General features: G+C 40.3%; 1 protein-coding gene across 3 annotated transcripts in view; it reads right to left on the minus strand.

Moving 5' to 3' along the window:
* Positions 1 to 2865: 2865 nt before the first annotated feature.
* Positions 2866 to 18315, minus strand: part of GCN1 (GCN1 activator of EIF2AK4) — a 61778-nt gene continuing 46328 nt past the window's right edge. Inside the window, exons 46-58 of one of the 3 annotated variants that reach the window (XM_073312943.2) lie at positions 17733 to 17894; positions 17147 to 17239; positions 16753 to 16896; positions 15440 to 15709; positions 14848 to 14961; positions 14122 to 14352; positions 13532 to 13725; positions 12875 to 12989; positions 11471 to 11567; positions 10227 to 10375; positions 9253 to 9360; positions 6822 to 7040; positions 2866 to 3561 (exon numbers count right to left, since the gene is read on the minus strand). In XM_073312943.2, the coding sequence (XP_073169044.1) occupies positions 3436 to 3561; positions 6822 to 7040; positions 9253 to 9360; positions 10227 to 10375; positions 11471 to 11567; positions 12875 to 12989; positions 13532 to 13725; positions 14122 to 14352; positions 14848 to 14961; positions 15440 to 15709; positions 16753 to 16896; positions 17147 to 17239; positions 17733 to 17894 (2022 nt within the window). In that variant the 3' untranslated portion in view covers positions 2866 to 3435. The remainder of the gene's footprint in view (positions 3562 to 6821; positions 7041 to 9252; positions 9361 to 10226; positions 10376 to 11470; positions 11568 to 12874; positions 12990 to 13531; positions 13726 to 14121; positions 14353 to 14847; positions 14962 to 15439; positions 15710 to 16752; positions 16897 to 17146; positions 17240 to 17732; positions 17895 to 18315) is intronic. The other 2 variants (XM_073312944.2, XM_073312945.2) reach the window with 2 other exon arrangements.

Raw genomic sequence — 18315 nt, forward strand, 5'->3', positions numbered from 1 at the left:
TTATGGTAAAATTGGTGAGTGTTTTTATTTCTGGTTGACTATACGTTATCTGTTTATTCATCAAAATGTATTCTACATAGTCAGAAACACAAATCAAGATGACTAAAGCCAGCTTTAAACTTTTTTTTAAAATAGTTAAATAGAATATTGAAAGTTACCTTAATCTTCTTAGGTTTCAGAGGAACAGCCGTGTTAGTCTGTATTCGCAAAAAGAAAAGGAGTACTTGTGGCACCTTAGAGACTAACCAATTTATTTGAGCATGAGCTTTCGTGAGCTACAGCTCACTTCATCAGATGTTTACCGTGGAAACTGCAGCAGACTTTATATTCAGAAATTTATATTCTGTGTGTATATAAAGTCTGCTGCAGTTTCCACGGTAAACATCTGATGAAGTGAGCTGTAGCTCACGAAAGCTCATGCTCAAATAAATTGGTTAGTCTCTAAGGTGCCACAAGTACTCCTTTTCTTAATCTTCTTAAAAACACAGATGAATTCATATAGTCTTTCCTGAAATGAGACTGTATTCATTCACCATATTTTTTCACTTGACACTATACAAGGAGAAAAGTGTATGTAGTGGCTTTAAAATTTAATATTTAATTCCGCCAATAAAAATTGGATCCCTTAATTTACAAGCTACAACATAATGAGAATCATAGGTATCCTTCATTGACCATGTCCAACTTTTACTCACATGCCAACAGTAATTTTTAAACTGTAAGTATAATTTTCTTCTAGTTGTTTTTGCAAGTGGAGACTAACATATATAAATCATGAAGAGAGAGTGTGCATGATGTGTGTGTAGGACCAGTGCTCTCAATTACTGAATGATCTAGCCACCCTTCTTTAGGGAATCTGCTGCATTCTCCTCCCTTTTCTGCCTGTCTACTATAATGACATAGGTGCACTTTCAGTACATCCATTGAACATTTTGCTGTCTGCTGTTTTGTACCTTTTGGACGATATTAACTTTTTAAAGTCTGTTTCAGTGCATAACATCTACTAACAAAATACAACTCCATGCATAATGGGTGAAATTCACTCTAATGCAGTGAGCCTGCAAAAGACCTCAGCATTTAGGCCCTTCACAGCACTAGGGTAAATTTCACCCTTTTATGACTATGTTTAGTCATGTTCATTAATTTCTGTTCATTCAAGAAACATACAATTCACCAACTTTTACCAAAACAAAGTAGAAACATGATATAGAATAAAGTCACCATAGGGGAGTCAAATAATTAAATTATATAGCACACATCTCATCCTGCAGGATCACAAATCATATTATGGACACTTCAGGGGAGAGTAAGATCATTTTGTCAGATTTTGAAGCAATACACTCTTGAACAGAAAAACTCAACCCTCCAAAAAGGCCACCCTAGGGGATATTTCTTTCTATTTTAGTATCTGTTTTTAATTCCTAAGTTTCAGTATTGGTATGGTCCAGATCATCAAGCCCTTTCCTACTTACTCCCATCATCATGGCAGCTACAGAAGATCAGCCTTCCAAGGGAAGCCGTGGGGGCAAAAGATCTATCTGGCTTTAAGATTAAACTCGGTAAGTTTATGGAGGAGATGGTATGATGGGATAACATGGTTTTGGCAATTAAATATTAATGGTAAATAGGCCTAATGGCCTGTGATGGGATGTTAGATGGGGTGGAATCTGAGTTACCCAGGAAAGAATTTTCTGTAGTATCTGGCTGGTGAATCTTGCCCATATGCTCAGGGTTTAGCTGATCGCCAAATTTGGGGTCGGGAAGGAATTTTCCTCCAAGGCAGATTGGAAGAGGCCCTGAAGGTTTTTCGCCTTCCTCTGTAGCATGGGGCACAGGTCACTTGCTGGAGGATTCTCTGCTCCTTGAAGTCTTTAAACCACGATTTGAGGACTTCAATAGCTCAGACATAGGTGAGAGGTTTTTTGCAGGAGTGGGTGGGTGAAATTCTGTGGCCATTCAGGAGGTCAGACTAGATGATCATAATGGTCCCTTCTGATCTTAGTATCTATGAATCAGCATTAATAACCACATGGGATTACTCCAGATTGTATGATCAGATAAACAACTTCAATGTATGGGACTGAACACACTTATCCATTCATCCTGATTTGAGCCCATAAATTTCATTGCTTTTTGAGGAGTCAAAGCAGTCTCTTTTCATATTTCAAACAAAAGTTCTTAGTGCTCTGCATTTCTTAGGCTTCACCATTTTTTATCCGATAAAATAGATATGGTTTGTTTAACAATCTTAGAGAACACAAAAATCTCACTTTATCTTCCAAAAATACCTCAGCTTCCTGCTACCAGAGCTTTCTGATGTCTCTCTGTATATGGGGCCAACAGTATTGGTGAACTATAAATTCCTGAAGTGGATCTTGCTAGATGAATAACTCAGATCAGAGTTCAATGACCAGAAAAATGATCAAAAAAAAAAAAATCAATCTTGTTAAAACTAGTACTAATCTTAATTCACTACCAAGTGTTAGAGGTCACAAAAGTGGAGGCCTGTTATGTTCAACAGTTGGGCAACTGAAGACGGTATGTTCAAGATGCCACTGACCAACAGAATTGTGGGAGCTAGGGAATGTAGTTACTGAGTTGAAATCAGTACTTGTCAGGTTTTTTTAAAATTGTGTTAGTCTTGCCTTGGTTCCAAACCCCCCAGCTTGTTTCAATATTGGAAAGGTCTTTTGTTCATTGCAATGTTATGTACACTAAAAAATTAGTGCTCCAAATATCTCTTGAAAAAAATGGCTCAAAAAGTACACGCATCATGGGAAAACTTTTCCCATATACCTGGCATAAGATGGCTCTACATTTAGACAATATACTTTTGTAGAAAGAAAAATGCTTTCATCATCAGCATTAAATTCAAAGCCTTTATTAAACGTTCCATCTTCAAACAATCTGCATTTAATCCCCCTTTTGCATTTGAAATTTCTAAGGCTATTTTAAATAGTAGTTTTACAGGGATTTTCAGTCTTCAGAACCACCACAAGTTAGTACACAAAAACATTACGTTTTAACTTTCACAGATTTCTATTTCCTCTGCACAAGATCTGTGGAAAAGACCAGTGTAAGCTCCTTTACTAGAGCTTTTACACACTTCTGAGAAGGAAACGGGTTTCACGCACAGGCTTGATGCTCAAGACACACCTCACAATCAGTTACAATTAACTGATACTGATTGGTATGATGGTCTCTTGTGCATTCAGTTTCAAAAAGGGGACCAAATTTTCAATTTTTAGTGAATGTAGGTCTAATTAAGGCTATTCTGGTATATTTTTGATATTAAAATACTCTCTGGGAGCCCTTTTCATAAGCCCCCATCGGAATTAACATTTTCAAAAATGAAAACATTTAACATTGGTTTTTGAGTTGAAATGCTGATGCAGCTGTTGGTTCAGTGTTTTCTTTTCTTCGGGATCTTAAATATCACGTCAATATAGTGTCATCGATCTGTTCAACAGAATCAGCCTGGCTGGCAAGCTTCTTCAGAGATCTCCTGCAGCTCTCATTCAGCAGCTCCAGACTGGCAGCATCTAGGATCTTGGAGACAGACTATGGAAAGAGGAAGAAGATAATACCAATAAAAGCATTCACTCCTAATGCTATATTAGCCCTTATCTATTTTTTTCTATTCCCAAAAAAAGCATTAAAAAAATTCAGTATCTTACAGGGTGTGTCAGAACATAAACACTGGCTAAATTTATACCCAAATTTACAGCTGTATTGAAGAAAACTCTTGTAATTCTTCTCCCAACAGATCTAATGAATAAAATTCAGTTAGGAGTCAAACATAAAAATCTTGCTTTTCATACATAATTGATCTGTCTAGCTTCTTGCATTCAAAGTTCTATCTCTTTATAATTAAACAGGTGTGCATTTTTAATTTTTTTTTTTTAGGACTAGAATTGAGAGTTTAACATCCTTGGTATGGAGAGCAAGATTCAGGGTTACAGACTAAATAAAACCTGTTTGGAAATACTCAACATTACCACAAATTCTTCTGGTTAAGTCTAATATGAACAGATGAGAATACCACTGGACACAAAGCTCTCTGCAATTGTATGTTGTATAATTTAAGAATGAACAAAAATGCTCTGAGAAACTACAGGCCCATTCATTTGACCTCAATTGTATGCAAGGTCTTAAAACAAATTTTGAAAGAGAAATTAGTTAAGGACATACAGGTAAATGGAAATTGGGATAAAATACAACATGGTTTTATCAAAGGTAGATTGTGCTAGACTACCCTGATCTCTTTTTTTGATAAAATAACCAATTTTCTAGACAAAGGAAATACAGTAGATATAATCTATCTGGATTTCAGTAAGCCATTTGATACAGTTCCACATGGGAAATTAGTTAAATTGGAAAAGATGGAGATTAAAACAAGAATTAAAATGTAGGTAAGGAACTGGTTAAAGAGAAGACTACAGCAGGCCATGCTGAAAGGTGACTTGTCAGACTGGAGCGAGGTGACTAGTGGAGATTCTTAGGGATCAGTCTTGGGACCAATCTTATTTCACATTTTCATGAATGACCTTGGTAAAAAAGGAGGAGTGTACTAATAAATTTGCAGATGACAAAAAGTTGGGAGGTATTGTTAATAGAGGACGACTGGAATATTATACAAGAAGATTTGGATGACTTTGAAAACTGGAGTAATAGAAATAGGATTAAATTTAATAGTGCAAAGTCATGCATTTAGGGGCCAACAACAAGAATTTTTGCTATAAACTGGGATGCATTGGAAGTGACAGGAAGAGGAAGAAGAGGGTGGAGATGGATGACAGGAGAGAGATCACTTGATCATTACCTGTTAGGTTCACTCCCTCTGGGGCACCTAGCATTGGCCACTGTCGGTAGACAGGATACTGGGCTGGATGGACCTTTGGTCTGACCCAGTATGGCCATTCTTATGTTCTTATGATCTGGGTGTATTGGTTGATCAAAGGATGACTACTGGCTGCCAATGTGATGCAGCCGTGAAGAAGGCCAATGCAGTCTTCGCATCAAACATGGTATTTCCAGGAAGTATTATCATTGGACAAGGGTAGTGGTGAGATCTCATCTGGAATACTGTGTGCAATTCTGGTCTCCCATGTTTAAGAAAGATGAATTCAAACTGGAACAGGTGCAGAGAAGGGCTACTCGTATGATCAGAGGAAAGGAGAACCTAGCTAACAAGAGGAGACTTATGGAGCTGGGCTTGTTTAGCTTAAACAAACGAAGGCTGAGGGGAGGCGCTCTATATCTACAGCAGAGGGATAAACACCAGGGAGATAGAGGAGTTATTTAAGTTAAGTGCCAATGTTGATGCAAGAACAAATGGATATAAAACTGGTCACCAACAAATTTAGTCTAGAAATTAGACCACGTTTCTAACCATCAAAGGAGTGAAGTTCTGGAACAGCCTTCCAAGGCGAGAAGAGGGGGCAAAAAAACCCAAACTTGTTTCAAGACTGAGCTTGATAAGTTTAGGGAGGGGATGGTATGATGGAACTGCCTACAATGGTACATGGCCCATCTGTGACTGCGAGTAGCAAATATCCTCAACTGCCAGAAATGGGACCCTAGATGGGGAGGACTGAGTTACTACAGAGAATTCTCTCTCAGGTGTCTGGCTGGTGAGTCTCACCCATATGCTCTGATCATCATATTTGGGGTTAGGAAGGGATTTTCTCCCAGGTTATACTGGCAGAGACTTTAGGTGTTTTTCGCCTTCCTCTGCAGCGTCGGACACAGGTCACTTGGTGGTTTGAATTAGAGTAAATGGTGGATTCTCTGTAACTTGAAATCTTTAAATTTCTATGGCCTGTGATGTGCAGTTCAGACTACAACAGAGGTCCTCAAAGTGTAGGGCATGCCTCCCTTAGCAGGGCATGGAGAATCATTGGGTGGGGGTGGGGAGGGAATGCTCTGGCGCCCCCCCCACCCACCCCCCAGTTCTGCTCAGGTCCCACCCCTAGCCATGGCTCCGCTCCCGGCCCCACGCCATCCCCCAGCCTTGGCCACAGCTCTGTTCCGGCACCAGACCCACCCCTAGCTGCAGCCCCAGCCTCAGTCCCCTTACCCATCTGCATCTCTCTCAACCGCCACCCACAGGCATGGCCCAGCTCCCAGCGGGGTATGTGTGGGGGTGTGACCCTCAAATGTTTGGGGACCACTAGACTAAATGATTATGATGATCCCTTCTGGCCTTAAAGTCTATGAATTTCAAACAAGAAACACACAAAGAAAAATTCTTACACACTTACAAGCACATCAAAGCATTTCAGCTGGTTCCACAAATTCAGACATAAGCACTAAATAAAAATACCTTAGAGCTGGAAAAGAATTCTGGACATTGACACGCAAAGGAATGTTTCATCCATCCTACAACAGCTCAGAGCGCAACTACTACAGAAATATGTTCATATACAGATGACCCTTATTATAATCAACAGCATGGCAAAGCCTAATAGCATTCTAAAGATGTGGCTATTAATTGTTGGGTACAGAAGGGAAGTTAGCTTGATACATTTTAGTGATATATATTACCGCATTGTAACCATGTATGCCCAAGATAGCCAAGTGGAGAAATATGGAAGTTTGTATGAGAATATTGATCTAGGATGAAGAATTAGATGCTAACCCAAGAAACATTCCCCATTCCACCCGCCCCACATCCATCAATTGTAATATTTTATACCGCAAGAGATTCATTTATATATTCAAAGATAAAAGGCTCCACCCACAACAATATTTAGGTTACTCGTATGCAACACAACATGATATGGCCTTCCACTAGGTAGCAAAGTGTTTCTTGTTCATACCTGAAGCACTTCTTCGCCCTCTCTCATCTTCAGGAGGTTAACTATGGCTTGGTCACTGTAGGCCCTCACACTGGTGTTTTTGTCTTTTGTATTGTCCAGAAGTGCTTTGAGGATTGGTTTAATTGTTTGAGGATCCATAGAGGGGAGGTGATTTTTATTCGCCCACCAGATCATCTTTTCTGCAATTAACTTGATGTCACTGGATGGATTCTGGAGACACTGATTGACACACAAAGACATCCTTAATTTCAATTTACCTTTTTGATAGGGAAGCTAAACTAAAGACTACAAGCACGGACAGAACTGCAGATGCTCCTCATTCTCCCCACAGTACATTTCTGTTTTTCATTATCTACCAACAAGTTTAAGCAAACTGTTAAATGAGAATAAGTCAGGATTGTAACTTGACAACAATACACCTTTTTAAAATAAAAGTTTTGCAGCTTGTGGTTGTCTGCAGGTCCTGTGGTTTCCCTGCAGCTACTTCAGGAAACAGCAATGACCACTAGCACAGCAACAGTTGAGAATTTGAGTGTTTCCATTAAATGTCCTCTTTTTGGTCGTTTTCATTTTCCAATAAAAGCCTGGGACAGTCTGAAGCCTGACATGTCAGAGCAGTGGCTATGGGTCACCGTTGCCTTTTTTAAATGAGTTTTACAACCTTTAATTTTTAATATGAACTTGCCCCTTCTGTTCTTTTTAACCTTAACCAATTTATGATTTACTGTGCACCACACTGGTTTTATCACAATATTCATGTGTATTAACAGCATATTTATACCACAGTACATGATAATGTGTCATACAAATTAAATGTAAGGGCTACAAATGTTGGATGTCTAGTACTTTCTGATATGCTTTCACATAACAGGAGCTGCTTTGAAGCCACTGTGGTCTATATCATGTGTAGGGCCCTACCAAATTCAGGGCCATGACAAACACGTCATGGACTGTGAAATCTGGTCTTTTGAGTGCTTTTACCCTATATTATACATATTTCACAGGGGAGACCAGCGTTTCTCAAATTGGGGATCGTGACCCAGAAGAGAGTTGCAGGGGGGGTCACAAGATTATTTTAGGTGGGTTGTGGTATTGCCACCCTTACTTCTGCCAGCCGTCAGAGCTGGGTGGCTGGAGAGTGATGGCTGTTGACCGGGCGTCCAGCTCTGAAGGCGACGCCCCACCAGCAGCTGCGCAGAAGTAAGGGTAGCAGTACCGCGACCCTACTACAATAACCTTGTGACCTCCTGACAACTCTTTCTTGGGTCAGGACCCATACAATTACAAAACCATGAAATTTCAGATTTAAATAGCTGAAATCATGAAACTTATGATTTTTTAAATCCTATGACCATGAAATTGACCGAAATAGACCGTGAATTTGGTAGGGCCCTAATCATGTGCTTCAGAGCTTTTAAATTAAAAAGGAAAAAAAATCCTGAAAACAAAAATAAATGTCTTTATTGCCAATTAAAGGTGACTGGCAAAGAAAACAATTGAGCTTGTGTCTTTTTTCAATTTTGCTTCTTTATGTTGTATAAAAAAGTCCTGAGAGGTTTTTTTTTTTTTTCCAATGAAAAAGGGGCAAGAGGGCTTCTGCTTGGTTTTCACATTAGAAATTCAGCTCCTGTCTACCCTGGTAAAAAGGTGACGCATTAAGAAACTGAAACCAGAGCAACAGAGAGAAAGGGATTTTTAGACTTTTTAAAACTCTGGTTTGCTTCAGGTTTTTTGTTAGTATCTATTTAACGTCAGTGACGGACATTGTAGAGAAAAGACATCTTTGTTAGCATCCCCGCCTCTTTAATAAGAAAAGAGGTGAGAGCTGCAAAACGTGGGAAGTGCTGCACCAAAACCAGGGAAGGAGAGTTAACATTCTGGATATTTCCTAGGTTTTAAAAAAAAGGCAGAAATATTAAAAGGGGGGAAAAGGCATTTTCACGTCTTCCTCATACAGCAAGCAGCAGCAAAAAATTACAAAAGCTCAATTTTTCTTTTACTTATTCCTTTATAAGTCACCATTATTGCAACATGTATATTATGTACCTGCTATCTATCTGCACTAGTAAAAGTATAACCAGGAGGCGAAGGTTTGAGTGTAAAGCCCCTTTTTTTTGTGCTGTTAACACTATCTGAACATACACAGGCTTCTAAAAACTAAAAGGTATCAAAAACCATTTTGTTTGTACTTTGTTGCAGACAAATCTAGATGCTCAAGCACTCCCGGGTTCACAGATTCAAAATACAAGATGTCCAAGTTTACTGCTTTTATTTCATATTACAACTAGTACTGAGAGTTTAATTGACCAAACCATCAACTGGCCAATGACCCTCTGCAGCTGACCCCAATACAGGCCACATTCCATTGGTTATGGTCTTTGCAGAATAGTTCAGGTAGCACAAAACTTAAATGACACATTCTTGGGCTCACCTTAATGAAAAGGTTGGCAAGTTTGGGAGGCAGATTTCCTCCTTCTGTTTCTATGTGGTATTTCATAAGAAAACCCATTCCTCTGATACCACTAACTGCAATGGGGATCTGCAGCACAAAGAGAACCAGGGCACTTTCGTTATTATAATTATTACAGTAGTGTGTAGAGGCCTTTATGTGCTCGGTACTGTACATGCACAGAGTAAGAGCGAATCCCTGCCTTGACGAGCTTACAGTCTAACAGACAAGACAGATAAATGAAAGGAGGGGAAACGGAGGCAGAGAGAGGTCAAATTACTTGCCCAAGGTCGTACAGCAGGTCAGTAGAAAAGCAAAGAATAGAAATCATATATCCAGAGTCCCATCGCTAAGGATTACACTGCCTCTCAAAGCTAAATATGCACAACTATTACTTTATCTTTCCTAAGTATTAATTAGTCACACCATGATGGTCAGCCTACATACAGACCTTCTTCATAAGATGAAAGAGACCCTCATTCCCTAGTAATTCTAGTCCTAACTTGAGCACCTATCATAGGAGGATCAGACAGTTGTGTGGTCATGCTGAAAACTGCTTCAGCAATGTAAACAACTTTCACTGAAGTAAGGTCGGAGGAAAGAGGAATGAGCCTGTATCTGAAGTGCTTTCCAAACATGCTCTGGGTTCAGCACATTAAACGAACTCCAGAAGTGTGAAATTTAAAATATAGACAACAAAGAGCACTTTCAACAACTTACACACCATCACACACCAACCACTTCCAGGGACAGTGGAAATCAGATGAGAATCAGAATAATCAAGGAGCTCAAGTGCAGAACTCTCTCTTTGTTCATGGAACATTCTTCAGAGTGTGGTTGAGGGCTGTCCCAGTTTTATTGGGTAGCACTGAGAGTCTGCAAAGCTTTAAACTGTTTACAGTGCAACAGACAGAGCTCTCGGGAAATGCTCTGGATGGCCTTCAGATAGTGCTTACCCTGTCTGCCGTGGCGTTGCTCAGGATCCTCTCCTGAACGCTGTTATAGTATTTGGGGGCACATAGTCTGCTGGGAGCTACCTTTATAGCCACAGACAGTGCAAGGCTCTGTCCATGCCTCACCATCCAATCAATCCCAGAGACATCCGCTGCAAGAGGGAGAGAGCAATATTGAGCCTTGCTACCCAGTATACCAAATATAAATGAGTTTTGTCATCTGTCTGTTTTCATAAAAAAAACAAACACTTCAATAATACCTTGCTTAGAAAGCTCTATGCAAACATTAACATTAAACCCAACAACTCTATCATGTGAGACCCATTTTGCAGCTATGGAAACTGGAACAAAGAAGCGACTTATTTTAAGGCTACAAAATGAGTCTGGCATAGCTGTGGATTCAATTTAGCAGTTCCTGGTTCCCAGCCCCATGCTCATCCCATTGCCTCGGATGATCTCAATTAGGTATTATTCTCTGACATGTAACAATTTAAAAATGTAAAGGATCTTGTCATCATTAGTGAAGCTACATCTCTTCAATGAAATAAACACATTTGTTGGCAATTCATAGATTCATAGCAACCAATCACTAGATTCCCATTTTAACTCCACAGAGTGGAATGCTATAGTAATGCCCCCAAACCACTAACCATTCCTGGAGAATTAATGTTTTTGCCAGAAACCAGGACAACGGAGTTAATTCTCCAAGAGCAGTTAGAAGTCTTAGGGCATTGATATTCCACAATCTCTCAATGTTACAGCCAAATGACACAAAAAGTGGCAGCTGTTTCAAAACTTGCTATAAAAATGTATTTTTACAGTACACAGGTTTCTAACCTTTTTGGTCTGCTGCATCAGTCTGCTACACTAAGACCTCAGCTGTACATGTTAGTGTCTATAGCTTCTCCATTCAACTCTGCATGTTCTATGTATCCCCAATTCAACTCTGCCTGCCCTTTGGGTAACGGAGCACTGACTGTCTCAAATTACAGGAGTAATCCAAGGCCCCACTGCGGATGAGAGTGCACACTAATGAATGGGAGACTAGCAGAGGAATGTGCAATAGAGGCCCTAGAATAGAGGCTCAACATTAAGAATTGAGAACACAAGTCACGAAAGCCTGTGGGACCAGTGACTGAAAGTGCTACTCTGCAGTACTTAGGGCCTTCTCCACAGTTTAAGATTTCATAATTAATAAAACGCCCTGTTTATTTCAGAACATATTTACAACTATCTGCCAGACATACCCAATAAGTGTTGCTGCAGAACAGTGCTGAGCTCTTCTTCTGACAGAAATGCACACAGCTCTGCTAGACAGCCAGCTGACGCCATGCGGGTAGCATCCTACAAAGGAGAGGAGGGGGAGAAAGGCAAAGATTAGAGGAGTTTGATACACATTGCCTTCTCAGTGGAAATTGTCTAAGTGACAAAAGAAGCTCTGAAACAAAAACACAAAGGAAAATGAAGGTTTCACAGCCAGCTCCCCACCCCCACCATTTGTTGATTTCAGTCAACTCCAAGTTCTCTTGTACACTGCAGTAAAATTTAAAATCAAGCCCACAGCCAAAATGGTCAGCTCAGTGCAAAGTACAGCACCACTGCCTTGATGTAAGCATTGAGTTATACACATGGAAAACACATTTGCTTTCACCTCTGTGATTTAAGAGAGCCTTTTGTGGACATGGAAAGCTCAAATTCTTGATTTACAGGCTGGGAAACACAGCAGTGGTGCCTGCTGTCCGCCTGCAAAATACCCTTTTGCAGTGAAGATGCCCTGCTTCAAAACTTTTAGCACCCGTTGTTACTTTAGCTTGCCAAAATGATGAGTTTGCCATTGCAATTCTCCACACATTGATTGGACTGGTCCTGCTTTGAGCAGGGGGTTGGACTAGATGACCTCCTGAGGTCCCTTCCAACCCTGATATTCTATGATATTTACATTGCAATGAGAGTTTTTCCATCTCTAACATGCCAGCAACCTGTGTTTTACGGATGTAGAATAAGGGGGCAGTTACTACAGAATGTGAATTTTGATTTTGCGGTGCAGTGCTATGTTGGTTCCAGAGTAAGTGTTGCAATCTGCCATACGCAGCACATGCCTCTTTAAAACTGGATAATTTCTTTGTCAGTGAGAATGTAACCCCTCCGAAAAAAGGGAACTGCATAACCACATTGAGGTTGTCTATACTGACGGAGATGTTAAGACTTCACATATGCTTTTACAGTGCAGCTGGGATATTTCCTACCTTCGGCTGATGGTAAGTGAATAGTTTTTAGCTGCCTCAACAAATATGTTGGTGGGGAACAGAAGGTCAAACACACAAAGCAGCCAAGGAAACATTTCATTTCACAAAATTTAGGAGTTACAATAGATTGACCAGGGACGTATCTTATTCCTGGATAAAATTTGCTTCTCAGTCAACATACTGTAAGGTGTTGAAGCGATTTCAGTTTTACAGATTAAATTCTGTTTAGCGAGCAATGCAGAGCTTCAGCCTGCTTTTACAGAAGCTCTCTTTCCAGTGTATTATTAGTAACTCCTCCAGGAAGCTATTTTAGGAAACAATTCTGTTAGAAAGCTCAGCGTTTAAATTAAAAAACAAACACACAGAGTGCATGAGACGTCCCCCACGGGCCCTTCACAGCAATACCTCATCATGTCCCAGGATTCCGAGAAGCGCTGTGGTGATGGTCTTCCGAACTGTTGCGTCCACTTTAGCACCAGCTCCTTGCGTTACAAATCGCAGCGCTTGCAGCATGGTGTCTCTGCAGTGAACAACCACAAGTTACAATTCAAGACTGTAGTTTTCCCCGAACAGAATGTCAACAAAGAACAAGGAGCTGGCTGCCAACAACAGATTCACATACACAATGAATAGCACAAAGGTGGGTGTGCCTAAATTTGAAGGGGATGGAGCTTCTCTAAGGGCAGGAAACCATCAGCACCAAACAATGCCTGCATTGGTTCACATCTGATTGTCATGCTTACTGCTGGAAAGGCTCTTTGGCCATTCACAACGAGAGAAAATCTTCTCCAGTACGAGGCTCATTTCTTAGGGAGCTGGGCATTTTACTGATAGGTGGACTTATTCTTGGAACTAGGAAAAAATACCAAGTCCATATGGACTGAAACAAATGCTAAATAGGAAACAAACTATTGGAGTCTTTCATAGTATTTATATAACCTTGGCTTCTGCTCTACAGACAACTAATCTCTGACGTTAATTGAGTGTTTTTACAAAGTTAAACTTGCCTTTCTTCCCACTACTGCCAAGTAGTTCATGCCCTGCCCATTTTCCACTGCTTACCTGATGCTAGAATCCCCACTGGAACGGATCCCATTTAACAGCTCGGTAAAAAGAGGATCCACTTTAATATGGATGGCAATCAATTTACCGAGTGCATCAGCAGCCTTAAGGCGTACAGCACGGTTTGAATCTTGTAGCGCTTTGGTGAAGGTAGTCTGTAGCTGAGGCAGGAATGGTTTCAGGGCAATCCCAACCTGTATAGGCAGAGATTTAGGTGGTGGGAGGGAATCACGTGCACTCAAATGTGAAACAAAAACTAGACAGGGAAGATCAAAAAAAGTGTGGTCTCTTCTAACAGCACTTAGATATAAATGATAAAATCAGCACTTGCCCATCCAGATGAAGAATCTCCCTAACACACAGCTAAAAAAAAATGGGAAAGTCATGCTCGGACTGAATTCAGTTGTCAGAAAGCAGAGAATTAAGCACTGAAGTTTTTCACACCCATGACATGAGTATTCTTTGTAACTAAACATGGTACACAAAAGCCCAGTGTAACTTGGTTACGTAGAGAAGGTTAACAGATCTGGAGAGTTCAGACTTGACAAAAAGGAAAAACAAAGAAGTTTACCAGTGATTTGGAATCTTACCTTGGCCAACAGAAGGCTTAATGTTTCAAGCAAAGCCACCTTGACATTCCAACTGAACCGATCTCCCAATATCCGAATAAGTGGTCCAGTAATGCTCACGACAGAGGGTTTCAGGGCTTCAGCAGAGGTCAGTTTAATAACTAGTCCTAAGGCCTTTGCAGCTTCCTCTTTCTGCTCTGGGTTACCAGTTAGAACTCCCTCTCGCAGCACCGGAAGAATAGAAGTCACTCCCTGTCACAGGAATCAAACAAGAAAACAAGAACCAACAATGCAGACAACACCTAACCTACTTTCCCCCCACTTCCCACTGGAAGTGCAAGCTTGGAAATATCTTATCAATTTCCTACTGATCTTTATTTCCATTAGAAGTACGTTTGCTCAGTTTGATTTCATGCAGTTATGCCTCACTAAACTGCTCGCTGCTTAGTAAATTTTAATCCTGAAAGATTTGGCAGAGAAGTCCAGTTTCACACGTCCACCAAAAAGACAACTAATATGACTCATGTGCATTATAGAGTTGTCAAATAGTTACTTACAACAGAAACCCAAACTGGGGTATCAAGTAACAGCAGTAACCTATAGAAAGTCTCTACACCTAAAAGTCTGGAATGCTCCAGTGTTACAATATTCTGATAGGTACAAAAATCAAATTAACTAGGTTACTGGAAAGAAACAACAGTATTATTGTGGTAAATCACAGCCCCACACTACACACTTATCATTTACCTTCTTTGGAATACAGAATCCTGGCATGTGTTCTCCTTTGGCTTCATTCCCTACCATACGAATATCCCTATGCAGATCCTCAATGAGGGCAAGCTGGTTCCCAGCATCTAATTTCTGTAGGAGTGACAGAAAGGGCAAAGATGTGTAACAGCATTAATCACCACAATTTTTGAATTCCTCTCATGTTTACCAAGAGATAAGCCACTGCTATCTATGCCCACTCTCTCTGAATGTCTGACCTTTCATATATACTACTACTAGTCTAGTGCAGTCCTCAAAATACTACAATCTTTGCAAAGACTTCATTTCCAGTGAAAATAGAAAAGGAGGACTTGTGGCACCTTAGAGACTAACAAATTTATTTGAGCATAAGCAACCGATGAAGTGAGCTGTAGCTCACGAAAGCTGATGCTCAAATAAATTTGTTAGCCTCTAAGGTGCCACAAGTTCTCCTTTTCTTTTTGCAGATACAGACTAACACGGCAGCAATTCTGAAACCAGTGAAAATAGTGTGTTTTCTTGTCAGAGTATTTGACCAAGTCCATTCCCTCCCAAGCCTGTATTGCTACAACAACCCTGCCCCATATCTCACCTTGGTGATGGAATTGAGAGCATCCCAGCTTTCATTCAGAACCACAGGATTGGTATCATTAAAAAGTCTGATCAAGCCTGAGACGAGGTTCCTGAGATGGGCAGTGCAGTCTGCTTTTGATTTGGAGCAGTAAATGTTTAGAATGACAGCTGCTGCCTGCCTCATTCCCACCTCAGGGCTGCGAGTGGCTTCTAATAGATCTTCAATGATAATTCTCTGCCCGACATCATCTTCCACAGACAGGACTACAGCCTGGCAGTTAGCCATTTCCTAGAAAGTCAGAATGAACTTTATGTTAGCTTTCACCCAGAATAAAGCCACACATCTCAAGGTTTAATACTGTTGCCCTACAGACCATTATCCTCCAGGATAAATTGTACAGTTGTTAATTACTGTTAATGGAAACCAGTCACACCACCTACAGGTCTTCTGTTCTTGTAGTCCATCTAGAGCCCAAATCAATTTCTTATTTGTTAGTAACTAATTTTAACAATTGATTGTCCTTATTTAATGATAAATCCAGGGCATAAACTAAGGATGGAACACAATTTTTGAAGGATGGAGAGGAGAGTACATGGTAGATTCTCTCTAAAATTAAGAATTGCCCATTTGCCCAAATGAGAAGCTGCACAGGTAGCTTCCCAAGAGCCAAAAGGCTGCACTTAATTTACATAAAATGAGTGTGGTTGCATTTTGCTCCATCTTCAGTGCAGAGGTTTAGAGATCACAGGTCCCAGCACACAATACTTCATCTTGATCCAAGTCACCATACTGAAGGGAATGTCAGCTATGGACAACTTTAGATAGCTCCATGGGAATCTTTGTGCTAGGAGACTGAAAGATCAGCTAACAGACATCTAAGAATAGACAATGAACCCATCACTTTAATTTTTAGTTACACTGGGCTAAACAGACAGACAAAAACAATCAATTCTTGGGGACAAACACTCTGGACTTTGCATATTATATATTTTTGAAATCACAAGAAGCAGTATAGAAACAGAACCACACTCAGAGTAAGAACTGTAAGAAAATACGTATATTTTTAGTCTCTCATCTAATGCCCCAGTTTTCTAACGCTACAAACAGATCCCGTTAATTGGACACACTGTTGGCCAAGCCCATTTAGATTCAGGTAGTCTAACTTTCCCAACTCCTGATATACCACCAACAAAAAGATCATTGAATCAAGGGGCTAATGCACTGAATTAAAACATACCATCAATTTATCTAAAAACCCTAAAACATTGTTTATAACTGAACTTAAAATACTAGTCTTCCTTACTTACCAAAAAATGAACTATGCCACTTACCAGTTGCTCATCAGCACTGCCCAACTTCTCTTTCAGCGCAGACATCATAGCAGGTAGGATTACACCCAGATGCCGTGTCAGGGCCTCGCCTGCCACAGATGAGAGGAATGCTAGCACTCTGGTGTTTACAGGAGGAGAAATTAGCTAAAGGAAACAGGAGAAGCAACAGTATTTTACTCCAGTAAGGTTTTTCAGAAGGCAACTCACTAATACACAGACATGAACAATTCTTAACCATGGGTACATCATAATCCAAATTACAACGAGCGCTTCTGCAAGTAACCTGTGCAGAGTTTGAAATTTTGCTCCCAGTCTTTGAATATCAGTGCAGAGAACATTTGAAGCAAGAAGAAATAAAAACACCTACGAAGTTTAGATTTATTCCAAATCATACCTTTGGCACCAGATAAGGCAGCACCACACGGCTCTTAACAGCCATAACTTGCTTAAGACCATCCAGAGCAAAGTCTGATGTCTCTTCAGTATCCTACAGAAAGAGTACAGGGGAGTTAGCCAGCTCGCATGCAAGATTATCTCTGCCACAGCAAACTAGACCTTGTTTCAAGTGACAATCTTTGGGATAATCATACAACCAGCACCTATATAAGTCCTTCCACCTGGGGCTCTCAAAGCCTTTTTCAGACTCTGAATCAAGCCTCCCTACCAGGTTGGGAAGAATCTCGTTAGTAAGGCACACAGATTAAGTGACTTCCCAAATGAAAAATGGAGACATTTAGCAGAGCCAGAAGATTACCCAGATGTTCCAACTCTTCGTTCTACACTTTAGCTAGAAGACCATTCCCTTCCCCTCTTGCAGAAGAGATGAATCCAGGGAAGAAATGAAATAATTAGACTTGTGACCCTCCCCTAAAGATCTAGCATTACAGACCAACTCCTCCTTCAGCCTGTATCGAGAATCTCAAAACTTGTCCTACAGTGAGGTTTTTTAAAAAGCGTTTGGTCATATCTGAAACACTTACCAGCTGCTTCAACAAAAATGGCAGGATGTCTTCAAGAGCCTGGTATCCAATTGTTGAGTGCAGCTGTTCAAATGTTTTGGCTGCAGCCTCTCTGACTTCTTCCAGAGGATCGCACAGAGCTTTTCTCACTGTAGGAACTAGAGACTCTGAGAAGAACAGCACCTATGAGATATATAGATACAATTACAGGACATCTGTCCCTGGCAGGTGGAGCATTAGTAACACCTGAACACAGCAACTGGGAACTCAGGACTTACACAATAGAAATAAATTGCTCTTTATTTGAAATTAATTCATGGAAAATTTAGATGGATTAATGTGTGTGAAAATCTGTAGCATCCACAATGAGTAGATTAGTTTGAAAGAAGTTTTCAACTCTTATGTCTCATAATCTGAAGACAGATTGCACTGTTTTAAGACTGCCAATTGCAGACATAAATTATATATATATATACACACACACACACATTTTCATCTGGACAGCAGTTCCAAATAGTTGCAAGTCCTGAAATTCAGTTCCTTTTACGGCAGTTCATAAAGCAAGTTTGCTGCATCTTCACCCCTTAACTGCAAAGAATGTATT

This window comes from Lepidochelys kempii, chromosome 15, assembly GCF_965140285.1.
Source record: "Lepidochelys kempii isolate rLepKem1 chromosome 15, rLepKem1.hap1, whole genome shotgun sequence".
NCBI classification, from domain to species: Eukaryota; Metazoa; Chordata; order Testudines; family Cheloniidae; genus Lepidochelys; species Lepidochelys kempii.